Source organism: Oncorhynchus masou, chromosome 15 (genome assembly GCF_036934945.1).
Source record: "Oncorhynchus masou masou isolate Uvic2021 chromosome 15, UVic_Omas_1.1, whole genome shotgun sequence".
Classification (NCBI taxonomy): Eukaryota; Metazoa; Chordata; class Actinopteri; order Salmoniformes; family Salmonidae; genus Oncorhynchus; species Oncorhynchus masou.
In genome coordinates, this window is record NC_088226.1 from 46,526,878 (window position 1) to 46,545,544 (window position 18,667).

Genomic DNA, 18,667 nt, shown 5'->3' on the forward strand with positions numbered 1-18,667 from the left:
CTTGTGTTGGTTAAGTCTATCCTGCATGTGTTGGTTAAGTCTATCCTGCATGTGTTGGTTAAGTCTATCCTGCATGTGTTGGTTAAGTCTATCATGCATGTGTTGGTTAAGTCTATCATGCATGTGTTGGTTAAGTCTATCCTGCATGTGTTGGTTAAGTCTATCCTGCATGTGTTGGTTAAGTCTATCCTGCATGTGTTGGTTAAGTCTATCATGCATGTGTTGGTTAAGTCTATCATGCATGTGTTGGTTAAATCTATCCTGCATGTGTTGGTTAAGTCTATCATGCATGTGTTGGTTAAGTCTATCATGCATGTGTTGGTTAAGTCTATCATGCATGTGTTGGTTAAGTCTAACATGCATGTGTTGGTTAAATCTATCCTGCATGTGTTGGTTAAGTCTATCCTGCATGTGTTGGTTAAGTCTATCCTGCATGTGTTGGTTAAGTCTATCCTGCATGTGTTGGTTAAGTCTATCCTGCATGTGTTGGTTAAGTCTATCCTGCATGTGTTGGTTAAGTCTATCATGCATGTGTTGGTTAAGTCTATCATGCATGTGTTGGTTAAGTCTATCATGCATGTGTTGGTTAAGTCTATCATGCATGTGTTGGTTAAGTCTAACATGCATGTGTTGGTTAAATCTATCCTGCATGTGTTGGTTAAGTCTATCCTGCATGTGTTGGTTAAGTCTATCCTGCATGTGTTGGTTAAGTCTATCCTGCATGTGTTGGTTAAGTCTATCCTGCATGTGTTGGTTAAGTCTATCCTGCATGTGTTGGTTAAGTCTATCCTGCATGTGTTGGTTAAGTCTATCCTGCATGTGTTGGTTAAGTCTATCCTGCATGTGTTGGTTAAGTCTATCCTGCATGTGTTGGTTAAGTCTATCCTGCATGTGTTGGTTAAGTCTATTCTGCATGTGTTGGTTAAGTCTATCCTGCATGTGTTGGTTAAGTCTATCCTGCATGTGTTGGTTAAGTTTATCCTGCATGTGTTGGTTAAGTCTATCCTGCATGTGTTGGTTAAGTCTATCCTTCATGCACAAACATGCATTTTAATTTTCACATTCTATTCTTCCATAGCAATGGGGGCCATGAGTGTTTGAGTTCAGACTGCATTTCATTTTCAAGATTACAGTTTACAGATGCTGTTAATATATAACACCTATACATCTATTCATATATTATGTATAGCAGCAAAGCTTCTAATATAGCTTGTGATTCAAAATGTTAAGTAGAGTTAATACAAACCAGATTCATATTCATAATTGTATTTTTTCAGGTCAAAATGAGAGCAAAGATAACCCTATAATTTGTGTACCTCTTCCCCAATAAGGAAAAAGAGAACATAGCAACAATGAACAACTAAAGTTTGTTTTGTGGCAGAAGTGTATCCCTTTTACGCTTCCTATCATTTTGCTACCTTTGGTAAAGGACCTGGGGCAGGTGTCCAGATGATAGAATCAAGGTTTTCCCAGAAACAAGGGCACACTACACCCACTAGGGGGTGGCTAGCAGCAGACAAACAGACAAACAGACAGACAGACAGACAGGCTACCCCCATGCAAAGATATTCTCATATCTACATTAAATCTCACATATAAAAATAATTTGAAAAACTACAAAACATCTATCTCTTTTTAAATATCTTCTTAAAAAACATGAAGGTACCACAAAAAAAGTTGTTAGAGCCTGAGATGTGAAAGGGGGGGGGGGGATTGGTGAAAAACTGAGGCTTGTAATGTTTGGCTGCTACAAAAGATAGATATATTGTATACTGTTATGTACTCTATACTGATAGCTTACGGTAAGAAGCAGGGCGATGACACTTTTTCCTGCCTGGCGATGTCTCTCTTCATTGACTGTTGCTTCTGACCATGTCTCCATAGTGACATGTGATCGCGTTTCTCTTCAGTTCCAGCGGAAGTGAATTTGCCTTGGGCGGTCAGCCCCCTCTTTGACCAGCGGCTTGTGGAACTCTCGGCCGGCGCGGGAGTGGATGTTAGCCCAGCAGAACTCACAGTAGTACTGCAGGCAGGTCACGTTGGAGCAGAAGAAAGGGGCAAACTTCCCCCCACAACGCGCTCCCTGGCACTCATCACAAAGCTGGTCATCCAGAACATAGGGCTTCACCTCCACCTGCAGGGGTACAGGGGTACAGGGGTACAGGGGCATGGAGGGGATGAGAAGTGGAATACTCAGACACAGCACAGATACATACACTGAGTGTACAAAACATTAAGAACCTTCCCAATATTGAGTTGCACCCCGTTTTGCCCTCAGAACAGCCTCAATTCGTAGAGGGATGGACTCTACAAGGTGTCAAAAGCGTTCCACAGGGATGCTGGCCCATGTTGACTCCAATGCTTCCCGCAGTTCTGTCAAGTTGGCTGGATGTCCTTAGGGTGGTGGACCATTCTGGACACACATTCAGGAAACTGATGGTGAGCATGAAAAACCCAGCAGCATTGCAGTTCTTGACAAACTCAATCCAGTGCGCCTGGCACCTACCACCATCCATACCCTGTTCAAATGCACTTAAATATTTTGTCTTGCCCATTCACCCTCTGAATGGCACACACACACAATCCATCTCAATTGTCTCAAGACTTAAACATCCTTCTTTAACCTGTCTACACTGAAGATCATAGTTTTCACCTGGATTCACCTGGTCAGTCTATGTCAAGGAAAGAGCAGGTGTTCCTAATGTTTTGTAAGCTCAATGTATACTGAGAAATAGGATAAGGATAATATAGGATAATAGGATAAGTGTATATTTGACTGGCAGGCAATCTGCAGTATGGCGGCGGACGGCATTATGCTAACCCAACTTTTATGCCTTTCCATAACCCTGACCTTAACCTCAGCGGAACAACCTAAATTTAACCTAAACCTGACATTTGTTCCTAAACCTACCCTTAATTAATTTCGACCAGTGTGCCTAAATTTAATTTTTGTTCTGCCTGTCGAAAATCCAAATAATATACCTATAAAATAATAGGTGTGGATGTAAATACATGTAGCATACAGCATGTAAATACACTGAGAAAGCATAAATAAAATGCTGGTATACATACTGAGAGATGAACATGCTACTATACAAACAAGGACAGGGTTGAGGCTCTGTGAGATTTAAAGACAAAGGAGTCAGCGCTGAGAAATGGAACTAATTCAATCAGCACTAACAAGCATTCTCTTCTCCATAGCAACCACCGTCTAACTGCGTATGATGCTGAGGGAACACACACACTATTTTCCTTTGAACCACAAATCCTCAGGAGGACTGATCCTCTCACATGCTCCCTCTCTTACTCTCTCTCTCTCTCTCTCTCTCTTCATCCCTAGAAAATCATGAGGAGAACGTCTCTGACAGGATTGTGTGGTTAATGAGAGGGCGCGGTGGGTGGGAGGGAGGGAAGGATGGCAGGGAAAGAGGGAGAAAGGGAGGAGGGCTATACCCGCTTGTCAATGTCTCCATGTTGCAGCTGGACGAATCTGGCGCTGATAGCAGCGATGTAACTCTGCTGATTGGAGAAGGCCACGCGCCCCGCCCCTTTTGGGTACTTGAGCTCTGGATCGGTGTCGATGCCAGCGTAGCAGACCCCCCCATAGAGACGGTCCATAATCATGGCCAACTCCACTGGAGAGAGATGAGAGAAAGACACAGAACAGAAGAAACGAGAGAGAATGGGGGGAGGCGATGGGGAGGTGACACATGAGTAGGTGAGATGGGGGAGGGGCAAGAGCGAAAGAGTGGAGGAGGGGGTTGCCAGATGAATTATACGAGATGTGATTACACGGGGGAAACATTGCCAGCATTTCAGACGGTCCATATTACTTCAAACACAACATCTGTTTATCTATTTACCATCACCAACATGAACATACCGATCCAATTACATACTGAGTAGATCAACTAGAGTAAAGCTGCCCAACCCTCTACTTGGAGAGCTACTGTCCTGTAGGTTTTCACTCCAACCCTAATCTAGCACACCTTAATAATTAGCTGGTTGATAAACTGAACCAGGTTAGACTTGGGTTGGAGTGAAAAACTACAGGAGCGTTGGAGAGCTCTGTGATAGAGTGAGATTATGTGTGTGTGTGTTTACCTGCTCTGAGAGGGCGTGGAACGCCTCCTACGAAGATGGTCTTTCGAGGATCCAGAGCCTGAGAGCCGTCCATCACAAAGTCACTGTCACTCAGGTTCCATGGACGAATCTGGACCTAGAGACACACACACGTACACACATATCCCATACATTTAATCATCGCCAGATAGAATTACACAGTGTAGGTGTTGCTAGTCTCACAGATGTCCTTGCTGGTGGGAATGGCCCAACAGAGAGCTGGGTTTGTGTTGGACTCACAGGCTTGTCTTTGATGGTGGGGCTGGAGACACAGAGGTAGAGCTTGCTGTCCTCCTCCATGCAGGCCTCGATCAGAGCCTGCACTGAGCTCTCCTCCTGGAACAGTAGGAAGGCATAACCTAGGCAACACACACAACACACTCTCAGGGGATAGCACCTGGAAAGCATATCCAATAGTGGGGGAAAATACTGCTACAAATACACTGAATTATTCCCATTTGACCAAGTACTATATACACAGACTATGTAGGTAGTCATAATGGAAAGAGAATGTGGGTTAACTGAGCTGTGCTGTCTCTTCCAGCAGTCACAGGGACTTCATTGATAGCTACAGGCCATATATATACAGTATACGGTGCTAAAACATACCTTTATGACATACTGTACCTTTATGACATGCTGTACCTTTATGACATACTGTACCTTTATGACATGCTGTACCTTTATGACATACTGTACCTTTATGACATACTGTACCTTTATGACATACTGTACCTTTATGACATGCTGTACCTTTATGACATGCTGTACCTTTATGACATGCTGTACCTTTATGACATACTGTCCCTTTATGACATGCTGTACCTTTATGACATGCTGTACCTTTATGACATGCTGTACCTTTATGACATGCTGTACCTTTATGACATACTGTACCTTTATGACATGCTGTACCTTTATGACATACTGTACCTTTATGTCAGTTTCAGTTAAAGAAAGTCTGAGCAGAGCTTTACCTTTCGGGGGGAAGTAGGATTTGCTCTCAGCCTTGTGTGGCCAGTCCACCACCAGGTGGCCAAAGCGACGGAAACTGTTGGTGATCTCATCTAACGAGAGAAAGATAGAAGGAGGAGGGAGCAGGGGGAAAGAAGAAGGAACCAACGTGAGTAAGATCAACCGTTCACACCACCATATAAACTGGCACAGACAAACTGTCACTGAACTAACACGATTGTGTTATGCTCTTCCTCCTCTCACCTTCATCTATGTCAGGGGGAAGGCCGCCCACAAACACTTTGCGGGAGAAACGCTCAATGCGATCCCCGTTTGGGTGGGGGTAACAGTTGGTGTCAAGCCCTGGGACGCCCTGGTTACCGTGCCCGTCATCAAGGAGGCTGTCTTCAATTGGGAACAGGGACGAGCGGCCTTGAGAAGAGGAGGTCAGAGGTCAGACCGCATAGACAATAACATCCACATAGAGACACACAAACATACATACAGTCACATCACAAGGCACCCATACTTCTGCTGTGCACATTCAATATTTGGGTGTTTGTAAACAACAGAAGCAACCAATGGTTCTGTACTATCTCTGTTATAACACCCAATGACAGTTATTAGATTGAACACTCGTGGAGCCCAATTGCTTAATGTTATATATCTCAGAGGAGGCTGGTGGGAAGAGCTATAGGAGGACAGGCTCATTTTAATGGCTGGAATGGAATAAATGGAAAAATATCAAACCTATGGACACCACATTTTTGACTCTGTTCCATTAATTCCATTCCAGACATTACAATGAGCCCTTCCTCCTATAGCTCCTCCCACCAGCCTGCTCTGATACACTTCTCGTTTTATAATGAATCACATGCTAAATGCACAGGGTCTATAACAACATGTGCCATGGCTGTTGACAACTGTCATCAGGCTTTGTGCTTTGTAGCTACAATGTAAAGTATGAACATGAAGTGAAAGAGGATTATGTGCAATCTAGTATAGATGTGCTGTAAGACCAAGACATGCAACCATGAATTCTCCAGCCAGAGCTCTGTGACTGACTGACAGACCGCAGACAGAGAGGACAGGATAAAGATCTGGTAAGAAAGCAGTAGCAGGGGTTAGAGTAATGGACTGAGGAAAACCTATGGTTTACTGAGTCTGAAACCTATAGCAATGTGCTATGTCTGGATGTAAACACATATGGTCCAGCACAGTGACCTGTAACATAGTACAATCAAAAACAAAAAGCAAATGCTGGTACAAGAAGCAACTGCTTGGGACACCACGTATTATTCATACTAAATCGTTTTTGTTGTCTCCCACATCAGTTAAAGGCCCAATGCAGTCGTTTTGTATCAATATCAAATCATTTCTGGGTAACAATTAAGTACCTTACTATAATAGTTTTCCATTAAAATTGAAAAATATATACATTATACATTACACAGATATATACAAAAACTATTCTTCAAGGAATAATTTTGCTAGGACTGTGTGGGAGTGGTCTGAGTGGGTAGGGAAAACTTAAAACGAGCTGTTATTGGCAGGAAGGTTTGGAACTTTGTAATTGGTAAATTAACCATAAATTAAATTAACCAAATTAAGCAGAAACTCCCGCCCGTGCAAACACACTGATTAGAAGGTCCTTTGTGGATTGCATTTTCAACTAGTAACTATCAGGAAATAACACCCATAAAAAAAGACACACTTTTACAGAGCTAGTTTCATCAGCTGTTTTACAATATGATACAAAACACAGGAAAAAAGATCATTTTGACTGAACTGAGCCTTTTCACGGTTGGTGATGAGTCATGCTGACGCTAGAAACACTGAATCGTTTGTATCCAGACACTGTTTTGGTAGCTGCAGTTCAGTAGCATTACACCATGCTGTGTAGTGTATGTACACGCAACACACATGACATGACACAGACTGCACTTGACATGAAGGCGGCTTTACCTCGACGTCTCCCATAGCTCCTTGCTGTACGTAAACAAAGTAAAGAGTGGTTTTATGTCGTGCAGACATTCCTCACAAAGTAAATCACCCACAGACCTGGCTGGTACTACTGACACTACAGAGCAATCAAACTATGGCCCTGTAGTACCTAGTACCATTATTTACCCCTACCCCCTTTCATCTCCTCCTCATCTGACTGCATGGTTGGAGTATCATAAAACCTTATTATGGTCACAAGATTGTCATTACGTTTCCCTCCACAGTTTTTATGCGAGTAATGTCATTGTGTATCAAAAAAAGTGTAATGGAAGTGTCCGTTTTATAAACGTTGACAGGTCATTTGTTCGTTCGACATAGTGGGATTTTTTTGAGTCGTTAAAATCAATTACGCAACAAATTGTGGTGGAAATGATTACTTGCGCAATTGTAGATAGAATAACTAGCATGTGGAGGTACATTTGCTGTCATGCGATGCTATGCTGGTGGTCCTCCCACTGCAACTTGGAAATGCATGCACAGTTTAGGCTACAGGGTGGTGAAAGTGCACGGTGATGAGCTTGATGCTCCTTTCCAATAAATATTGAGGGTCTTAATTTGTATCAAATTAAGTGGCATGATGATCAGTGCTTAGCTGCCAATTAACAAATACAAATTAACAAATACAAATGCTCTTATCCATCTCATCATATAACCTAACTTGTCCAGCCCTTACGAAAACATATTGCAGTCAGAGTGCAGTATAACTACAGTATGCTGCAAATACTGTGTCTAAAATAACACTTTTTTTTTACTGCAGTAATTTTGCAGTATAACTGCGGCTACAGTGCAGTATAACTGCATTCTGCAATTACTGAGTGAAAAATACCACAGTCGACTGCAGTTACTGCACTTTTACTGCAGTTTCAAAGCGAACTGTTCTCTGAGAGCAGAATGTGCAAAAAACGAGATTGGGCAAATTTGTCTTAGACTTAGACAACTAGGCATTTCACTTCATCGTGCGAAGGACACTATTCGACATTCCTCTTGGACATACAGTACTTCATTATCTTAAGCCACTGTAGGATTACAGCAACAATGCATATCCCTCATGAGGTTTTTAGGAGTTGACATGATGGCTGACTTTGTCCTATAGATTATATATACATATATAACAGGAGACATGTTTACTACACTGTTACTACTGTCTACTGTCAGTCTAACTGACACCCACAGCACAGCATAGGAGAACCAACACTACCCATTAAACAAAGCAATCCAGAAGTTCAGAAAAGTGTCAGAAATGTCCATTCTACACATACTGTGTAGCCTGCTTCTCGAACTAGCCTGGTTAAGCGTCCCCAATGTGATAATCATGATATGGAAACATTTACACTGAAAAGGAGATGGAAAAAGAGACACAAGCTGGCGCTGGCCAGGAGAGATAATTACCATTGAGCATGAGCAGGCCGTCGGCTCTGGGGTGAGGGCATCCCACACGGCCTGACAGTAGAGAGACACACACACACACACACACACACACACAGGGATGAGACTCTCAGCAGATGGAGAGGCCAGGGCGAGGCCATCACGGGCACGGCCATGTATATGGAGCAGCAGCACCCTTGTCACATGGCTATAGCCTACTGAGCTGTAGTGCCAGAAACAGAACACAGAACAATATCCTGTTGATCCATGGAGACAGCTTGAGCTGGGGAAAAAAATATATATATATATATATATATATAGAACTTGCTTAACATGTTAAGCTACAGAGAATGTTACCTAGAATGCAATGCAAAACCGGAATCACTTGCTATTATGTAAACATCGCCAATGTAAACATCGCCAACTTCCTGGTTATCTAAATGTTTTATCACAAAGTAAAACCCTTAATCAATTTGGGTTAACCCTAATGAAGTATCAGAAGCAAAAGTCAGTTATTTAATGGAAAGAACCTCAGACGTGTGAACAGAGAAAGAATGCATACCGGCAAATGATCTGATCTCCAGTTGAAAAAGAAGCAACCCTTTTTCCACTGCCATGTTAGCATGGTAGATCTCCCATGCCCAATTAGCTAAGCTCATTTCTAAAGCCCTGTTAGGTTTGTGTTTGCCTTCTGCTTCTGCTGTTAGCTTAGCCCTGTGCCTAGCAGTCAGGGCTATAAATGGCAAAGACCACCCTCCTCTACCGTCCCCTCCCCTCCACCCTCCTCTACCGTCCCCTCCCCTCCACCCTCCTCTACCGTCCCCTCCCCTCCACCCTCCTCTACCGTCCCCTCCCCTCCACCCTCCTCTACCGTCCCCTCCCCCTCCACCCTCCTCTACCGTCCCCTCCCCTCCCCCCTCCTCTACCGTCCCCTCCCCTCCACCCTCCTCTACCGTCCCCTCCCCTCCACCCTCCTCTACCGTCCCCTCCCCTCCACCCTCCTCTCCGCACTCCTCTGGCTGTCACATGCTGTGTGTGAATGTGTGATCATGTCTAAATTTAGTCTGTTTCTCTCTGGTTCTCTGTGCTGTGAATACTGGCCTATGTCGGCAGAGCAATGGGTCAGTTAACCAGAAGTTCGCTGGTTCGAATCCACGAGCCAACTAGGTGACACGTCTGCTGGTGTGCCCTTGAGCAAGGCACTTAACACTAATTTTTCCTGTAAGTGGCTCTGGATAAGACTATCTGCTAAATGACTAACATGTCTGCTCTATCTGCTCCTGCAGGCTAAACAAGAAATTCAACTCGAGAGTCCTGGATAGGTTGAGTACAGGACACTGGCTGTGAGAATGACATTGCTATCTAGACTAGTAAATAATTAACAATAATAATAGTCTTTCATGGGTAGTATACTGTGCCAAATTCAATGCAAGGGATTGTGCTGTGTACTGTAAATTTAAAATTGTCTCCCAGTCTCTGCCATATAGGCTTAGGAGCCTCCTGTCCGTGGTTTGGGGGAGTATGTTGAAGCCAGTTGGCTTAACCGTGTGTGTAGCTAGCCAGGAGTCATTTTACACTGACTGCAGTTTACCTGGATGGAGTCTCTCCTCAAGATCCAGCACCTGGGCCAGCCCTGTCACTCTACTCCTGGGCCAGCCCTGTCACCCTACTCCTGGGCCAGCCCTGTCACCCTACTCCTGGGCCAGCCCTGTCACCCTACTCCTGGGCCAGCCCTGTCACCCTACTCCTGGGCCAGCCCTGTCACTCTACTCCTGGGCCAGCCCTGTCACCCTACTCCTGGGCCAGCCCTGTCACCCTACTCCTGGGCCAGCCCTGTCACCCTACTCCTGGGCCAGCCCTGTCACCCTACTCCTGGGCCAGCCCTGTCACCCTACTCCTGGGCCAGCCCTGTCACTCTACTCCTGGGCCAGCCCTGTCACCCTACTCCTGGGCCAGCCCTGTCACCCTACTCCTGGGCCAGCCCAGTCACCCTACTCCTGGGCCAGCCCTGTCACCCTACTCCTGGGCCAGCCCTGTCACCCTACTCCTGGGCCAGCCCTGTCACCCTACTCCTGGGCCAGCCCTGTCACCCTACTCCTGGGCCAGCTCAGTCACCCTACTCCTGGGCCAGCCCTGTCACCCTACTCCTGGGCCAGCCCTGTCACCCTACTCCTGGGCCAGCCCTGTCACCCTACTCCTGGGCCAGCCCTGTCACCCTACTCCTGGGCCAGCCCTGTCACCCTACTCCTGGGCCAGCCATGTCACCCTACTCCTGGGCCAGCCCAGTCACCCTACTCCTGGGCCAGCCCAGTCACCCTACTCCTGGGCCAGCCCTGTCACTCTACTCCTGGGCCAGCCCAGTCACCCTACTCCTGGGCCAGCCCTGTCACCCTACTCCTGGGCCAGCTCAGTCACCCTACTCCTGGGCCAGCTCAGTCACCCTACTCCTGGGCCAGCTCAGTCACCCTACTCCTGGGCCAGCCCAGTCACCCTACTCCTTGTCCCTTTGAGGAGTGTCCTACCCTATCCTATCAGGACAGAGAGTGCTGCCAGGCTGCCTGACTTCTGTCTGTCAGTGTGCCCCAGGTTAAGCAGTAGCAGCAGGATCAGGGCTGTAAGTTCATTTAAAGGCACAGCCGGTGGTGGCAGTAATACTTACACTTACTAGGGAGAACATAAGCTGCTCGCGCTGGAGAAAACAACATGCCTCGAGGAGGGAGCAGGAAGCCTGTCAGTTCCTTGGGAAAGAGTATGCTGCGCCTCAAATGCATTCCCCCTAATCACCATTCTCCACAATCACAATGCCCTTCCCCATTATACAGTGAGTAAGTACAGTAAGTATGAGAATTAACGACGGTGGGGAGGGAGTAAATAAGTAGTGTCTCACCCTTCATTGGATCCTGCTCCGCCCGCATGATGTCAATCAGAGAGCTTTCCAGTGAGTGCATGTTTAGACTGTCGTACATTCTAGATCGATCCTGAGGGGAGAGAGGGAAGGACAGAGATATGAAGGCTTAAACAACTGGGGAAAAAACTGTCAAACTGAAACACACACATACAACAACTAGAACCCTGCAGTGGTCTGGTACATACTGTAGGCATGGGTAAGCCTGTGGGCGTGGCTTAATATTCTGCATGTGGACAGCACATCCATGGATAAAAAATGAATCTGTATTTATTCACTTCAGGGGTACTAAGGTATGCTTGTGAGCAGAATGGGCCCAATGATGTTCACCAGGAACTCTGGAGCACGTCAGAGAGACAGACAGAGACAGAGACAGACAGACAGAGACAGACAGACAGAGACAGACAGACAGAGACAGACAGACAGAGACAGACAGACAGACAGACAGAGACAGACAGACAGACAGACAGACAGACAGACAGACAGACAGACAGACAGAAAACCAAATCCAGGGATTTAACCCAGAGTCCTAGCTGGGATGGGATGGAGGTTATTACGAACTCATCAGAGGGACAATAATACAGACCCCTGTACAGTAGATCTAAACCAGAGCCCACTCAACCTTTATAACATACCACAGATGGCAGAGCCTTTAGACGAAAGACTTAGAAAATGGTTTATACAGATCTGTGCCCTCTCCCAGTTGAGAACAAGAGGCGAGATAGTAGAAGGTCATATCAGCACCTCTCACCACTTAATATTTACACTATCTAATTAGACAATAAAAATAAAAGCATTTTCTACGTGCCGAACATGCTAGACGTATGTTCATCACATAGCCAGACCACCACTCAACAGTACTCCACACACTACTTCTCCACAGACAGGATTGAAAACACTCATCGAAAAGTGGTCCAGGGGTCAATCTGTGTGTGATTTTTAGGCTAATGTTAGGCTAACGTTTACTGCCTGACTGAGGCATAAGTCAGGGCCCCTGACAGTAAGAGGAAGGGCAGAGAGAAAAGGCCATTGGTTGGATAATACCAGATTATTACAGGCAGACCGGCCAGGTTCCCTCCAGGCCTGTTTATAGCTGGGCTTTACACAGAGGAAAAAACAACATGGCCGTTAAATATCCTATAGCCTGTCATCGGGTGGACATTCTAGTTTATTTGATGCTGTAGCAACTGTAGCCACTGAAGGAGTGTTGCCACACTGTCAGCGAATAAGAATGTAGTACAGGTCTGTGTAGTATAACATCCTTTATATGGTATGACATATCTTATGAAGGATTTATAAAGGCATTATTATGGAATGATCGAAGCGTGTAGGAATGTACTCTCCACAGAATAGGCAGTAGGTCACCTCTCTTTCTCTCCCAGTGCCAGCATACACCCCTCTCTCTCTCCCTCTACATATCTCTGTCAATGACGTTCACATCATGATGAAGCACAAATGCAAAAAGCCCTATCCAAACATAACACAGAGGAAGGAAGGAAAAGAGAGGAGACGTGTATGGAATCTGTGGAATTGCTAGTCGGACACTGTTTATGGAAATGAACAATTCATGGAGCCTCGCCTGCTTCCTGGAAGAGGAAGAGCAGAGCCATGACAGAAGGGAGAAAGTGATGAGGGAATTACTTTGAAAAATAGATCAGGGGAATAACGAGCGTGTTTTTCCAGTCTCCACCTGGGAAAATACAGTATGGCGACGGTGGCCCACCCAAAGATCCTTTCTTAAGGCCTTCTGCCTCCAGTTTCCCCCTTTGTACTTAAAAGGTCAGAACTGTGCTGTGCATAATTAGATGACATCAGTTATGGGTCTTGAAGTATGTGTACATAGAGCTATAACAACTCCCATCCTGAAATAGACTCAGGTGAAACCTGCTAAACGTGGTGTTAAAGTAGCTTTAAAGCAGCCCTACTCCCTGACACCTCCCACTATGGCAGAAATAAATAACACTGCTCCCGTCTGATTGAAATGGTAATTCTGCTCGTCATCTGGGAGTGACATTGATTCTCAGCTGTGTGTTTTCTAAAGAGCCCATTTACACTTTCCCATTTCCTCTCTCCCTCCTCTGCTCCCTCCCGGCTCTCTGTCTTCCCCTCTGCTCCCTCCCGGCTCTCTGTCTTCCCCTCTCCCCCCTCTGCTCCCTCCCGGCTCTCTGTCTTCCTCTCTCCCCCCTCTGCTCCCTCCCGGCTCTCTGTCTTCCTCTCTCCCCCCTCTGCTCCCTCCCGGCTCTCTGTCTTCCTCTCCCCCCTCTGCTCCCTCCCGGCTCTCTGTCTTCCTCTCTCCCCCTCTGCTCCCTCCCGGCTCTCTGTCTTCCTCTCTCCCCCTCTGCTCCCTCCCGGCTCTCTGTCTTCCTCTCTCTCCCCCTCTGCTCCCTCCCGGCTCTCTGTCTTCCTCTCCCCCCTCTGCTCCCTCCCGGCTCTCTGTCTTCCTCTCTCCCCCCTCTGCTCCCTCCCGGCTCTCGGTCTTCCTTTCTCACCCCTCTGCTCCTTCCCGGCTCTCTGTCTTCCTCTCTGCCTCCTGCTTTGCTTTCTCTGTCTGACTTTCTGCGTTTGATGTTTGTCGCCTTCCTGCTCCTTCTTTCCCACAATCCTACACTCTGAAACACTCTGCACTTTGAAAACAGGGCTGTGAATATTAAACTGTCCCATTCCCATCATTTAAACTGTTCTTCTGTCATCCCTGCTCTCTCTCTCTCTCTCTCTACCTTTCATCGACCACTCTCTCTCAAACACCCACTCTCTCACTCACTCTCTGGCTTCAATATCTAATTCAGGAAATAATTCCGTAATCCTATGAGTCCGGCCCTATTTCACTCACTGCATTAAACCCCTTTTGCACTACACACACCAGCCACACACACACACACACACACACACACACACACACACACACACACACACACACACACACACACACACACACACACACACACACACACACACACACACAGACCCCTGTAAATTTACACTGAGTGTACAAAACATTAGCAACAGCCTCAATTCGTCAGGGCATGGAATCTACAAGCTGTCAAAGCATTCCATAGGGATGCTGATCCATATTGACTCCAATGCTTCCCACAGTTGTGTCAAGTTGACTGGATGTCCTTTGGGTGGTGGACCATTTTTGATACACACGGGAAACTGTTGAGCGTGAAAAACCCAGCAGCGTTGCAGTTCTTGACACACTCAAACTGGTGTGCATGGCACCTACTACCATACCTCGTTCAAAGGCACTTAAATCTTTTGTCTTGCACATTCACCCTCTGAAAGGCACACATACACAATTCATGTCTCAATTGTCTCAAGGCTTAAAAATCCTTATTTAACCTGACTTCTCCCCTTCATCTACACTGATTGAAGTGGATTTAACAGGTGACATCAATACGGGATCATAGCTTTCACCTGGATTCACCTGGTCAGTCTATGTCATAGAGAGAGCAGGTGTTCCTAATGTTTTGTAGGTTTAAATCAGCACTCAGTCTATGCTTACTGAGAAAAACACAGACACCACAGTCAAAGCATGTACCTGGAGAGGCATAAGCGTGTTACTGTTACTGTCTGTTCGGAACATGTTCTCCTCAATCCAGGCCTTGGGGCCCATGGGGCCGGCGGAACGGGGGAACTTGGGCGGTGCGATGACGTTACTGGAGAAGGGTTTTTTCATGGGGGAGACCTGGCTGACAGAGCCCGGGATGCCCATGCCTGCACCACGACGGTGGTCCCGACCCCAGGACATACTACCAGAGCTCCAACCACTCCCCTGGTGACTGCCCCCCCAGGGAGATTGCTTCACCATGGGCTAGAGAGAGAGACAGAGAGAGAGAGAGAGAGGGGACGGGGAGGAGTGGATAGAGACTGAATGTGAAATTGTATTCATTGTTGGTATTTTGTGTGTTTCTTTTGATCCTGTGTTTCCCTCTGCAACAGCCTACAATGACCTGGTTCTGTGGAGGGGTTGGAAGGGTAAGAAGATTTAGGGCTTTAAGACTAATACAAAGTATCCCGTGCACACTGACCCCTACCAACATCCATTTCTCTCTCTCTCTCTCGCTCTCTCTCTCTCACCACACACTCACACAATGACATTTACATTTGAGTAATTTAGTGGATACTCTTATCCAGAGCTACTTAAAGTTAGTGCATTCATCTTAAGATAGCTTGGTGGGATAACCACATATCCCAGTCATAGTAAGTACATGAACCTCTCCCTCAACGTCAGAAAGACAATGGAGCTGATCGTTGACTACATGAAACGGAGGGCCGAGCACGCCCCCATCCACATTGACGGGGCTGAAGTGAAGTGGGTCGAGAACTTCAAGTTCTTCGGTGTCCACATCACTAAGGATCTATCATGGTCCACACACACCAACACAGTCGTGAAGAGGGCATGACAACGCCTCTTCTCCCTCAGGAGGTTGAGAAGATTTAATGATCCTCAAACAGTTCTACAGTTCTACAGCTGCACCGTTGAGAGCATCCTGACTGGCGGCATCACCACTTGGTATGGCAACTGCTTAGCATCTGACCGCAAGGCGCAGGGGGTAGTGCGTACGGCCCAGTACATCACTGGGGCCAAGCTCCCTGCCATCCAGGACCTGTATACCAGGCGGTGTCAAAGGAAGGCCCTAAGAATGGTCACTTACTCCAGCCACATAAGTCATAAACTGTTCTCTCTGCTACAGCACGGCAAGCAGTACCGATGCACCAAGTCTGGCACCAACAGAACCCTGAACAGCTTCTACCCCCAAGCCATGAGACAGCTAAATAGTTAGTTAAATAGTTAACCAAACAGCTACCTGGACTATTTAACTATCTGCATTGACCCTTTCTGCACTAACTTTCTTTTGTCTCATCACACACGCTACTGTTTATTATCTGTGACTTTATTCCTAGTTGTATGTACATATCTAGCTCAATTACCTCGTACCCCTGCACACCGCCTCTGTATTGGTACCCCGTGTATAGAGCCAAGTTATCGCTGCTCATTGTGTATTTATTATTATTATGTGATTTACTTTTCTATTACTTCTCTATTTTCTTTCTCTGCATTGTTGGGACGGGCCCGTAAGTAAGCATTTCACTGTTAGTCTACACCTGTTGCATTTCACTGTCTACATCTGTTGTTTACCAAGCATGTGATGAATACATTTACATTTGAACCTCAGATCTATTAGTCACACGCAGGCAAAAACACACACACTCACACACACAGTGTGGGGTTTATTGAATAATGTAATCGTTGCCTTACATTGGCCCGGGCAGCTCTTACATGTTCTGGGAGCACAGGGATGCATTTGTTTTCATCATCATAGCTGCTTTTATGCACTTCTGTATAGTAGGCTAACTAACATGTAATAACATATTCATAACCATGGCCTGAGCCTAATACAATCTAGGAGTGACATTGATGTGCACTAATTTACATTAGCTTTACAAAAAAGTATTATATTAATATCTCCCACCCACTCTAACAGTTTCTATATATCTGTCATTTTAAAGGGTCAATCCTCTATTCTACGGGGATCCTGGTTATGGTTTCCGTGTCAACAGATGCGTAGAGAGGACTGGAGATAGCTCACCTGGTGGTGGTGGTTGTAGTTGTTCCTCTGCTGCAGGAAGACGCCTTGCTGGTGCTGATGATGGTGCTGGGGGTGCATCTGGGGGCTGACTGGGGACCGGCGGCTCTGCTGCGTCTGCTGAGGGGCGTTGATCTGGTGCGAGAACGGACTGGTGAAGCCCTGCACGTTAATGCCGGGGCACGGATTAGCCGACACCGGAGAAAAACTCTGGAAGAAGGCTGGGTTGATGGAGGAGGGGATACCGGGATAAAAGCTGTTGTCTGGGTCGGTATGAGCCATCTGATTAATCGTGTTTGCGTGGTGGATAGGGTTGGCCGAGTTGGAGACGGGTGGTGGGGAACTGGTCTGAACCGACCACGGGGTTTCGAATCCATGGAGTGGAGGTGAAGCTGAGCCACCACTCGGGTTCTGCATCTCTTGGTTCTGGAGGTTTGGAAAACCGCCCCCGAGACTTCCGGACAACATATTGCCGGTGTCACTGCCATTGCCGTTATTTATATGGTGGGTGATGAGGGAGTCCATTTGTATCTGAACCTTGTTTGGATTTACGGAAGTGGGCGATGGCGACGCGACAGTCTCCACATCGGCTTCAACCTCCCCCACTGGCGAGTCGCTGATTCGTCCGGGGCTGGAGTCTGTGCTGCACGCGGGTTTGGTGGAGACTTGAGCGGTGAAAGGCTGCCTCAGCGGCAGGTGACTGAATTTTCCTTGGGGTAGGGGCGACTCAGTGCGTCCAAACTCAGCTAGCTGATGTATTTTCCAGTCGTGCTGAAGGTCAAATATAGACTGTGTCTGGCAAAAATAATCTTGACCAAAATTTGGATTCTGGTTCAGGTGGTTGTAGTTGGAAGTGAGGGCTCCCAGCTCGTTGTTGGTTTCATTTGGCTGCTGTATCCCGGCTTTATTGACTGTGTTGTTTTTTCTGTACTACTTTTCCTCTGTTGGCGGGGGTCGTTGTTCGGTTGTCACCCCCACAGGCTCATCCTGCATGTTTTGCCGATGCGCAGCAACTGACAGGAACAGTGGGGACAAGGCGGCGACGCTACTGTGCGAGACCAAGGGCGAGCCGGGGCGCAACTGGCGGATGGAAACCGGAGAAGAGGAGGAGCAGATATTAGAGTGCGTCCGTCGAGGAGTAGAGCGGTGTCCAATGGTCTGTAATAAACCAAAACGTAATCACCCATTTATTTATCTACAAATATGGATGAACGCAGTTGTCCATTCCTCCGCCTAGAACAACATAGGAGAATGTGCAGAATAGATGCGTCGACAGATAAATAGTCTCCGAGAGATGAGGGGGTTGTCTCTGTTTGGTCGGCGTTTTCTACAATGAATATTTGTTTCTTATTTTAAACACGATGAATCTAAGCCCCTATTTATTCATGTTAAAGTTAGCCTTATATTGTAGCCTCCGAAATCCAGTCCTGACCGACCGTATACCCCCTCCTCTCGATACCGGCTGTACTGCTGCGGAAGAGGATTAAAGGTCTCGATGAAGTCTACGTCACGACCGCATCAAGTTCTGTTCTATCCCTTGCTCCGCCCTTTTTAGTGAATGCTGCTGATCGGTTCTCCCGGTGCCGAGCTGCAAACACCGCATAAATCTTTCATTTTTCACAAGATCCAGTAGCCTACTTCGTCATGATGTCCTGATTATTACGCTTTAAATTACACTTATGAGTTTGTCCACTGCAGGTTTGGGCGGAATGGGAACATCCAGTCCTAT

The 18,667-nt window shown here is 46.6% G+C and overlaps 1 protein-coding gene across 1 annotated transcript; it reads right to left on the minus strand.

Annotated features, from left to right (window-relative positions):
* Positions 1–896: 896 nt before the first annotated feature.
* LOC135556331 (cytoplasmic polyadenylation element-binding protein 2-like) lies at positions 897–18,414 on the minus strand. The gene is made up of 11 exons (XM_064989449.1): positions 16,942–18,414; positions 14,889–15,161; positions 11,333–11,423; positions 8,470–8,520; positions 7,042–7,065; positions 5,341–5,508; positions 5,100–5,189; positions 4,363–4,481; positions 4,105–4,219; positions 3,454–3,635; positions 897–2,134 (listed from the first exon to the last, which is right to left on the minus strand). Exons 1-11 carry the CDS (start codon positions 17,461–17,463, stop codon positions 1,907–1,909), a joined length of 1,863 nt encoding a protein of 620 aa, XP_064845521.1. The 5' UTR covers positions 17,464–18,414; the 3' UTR covers positions 897–1,906.
* Positions 18,415–18,667: the final 253 nt, after the last annotated feature.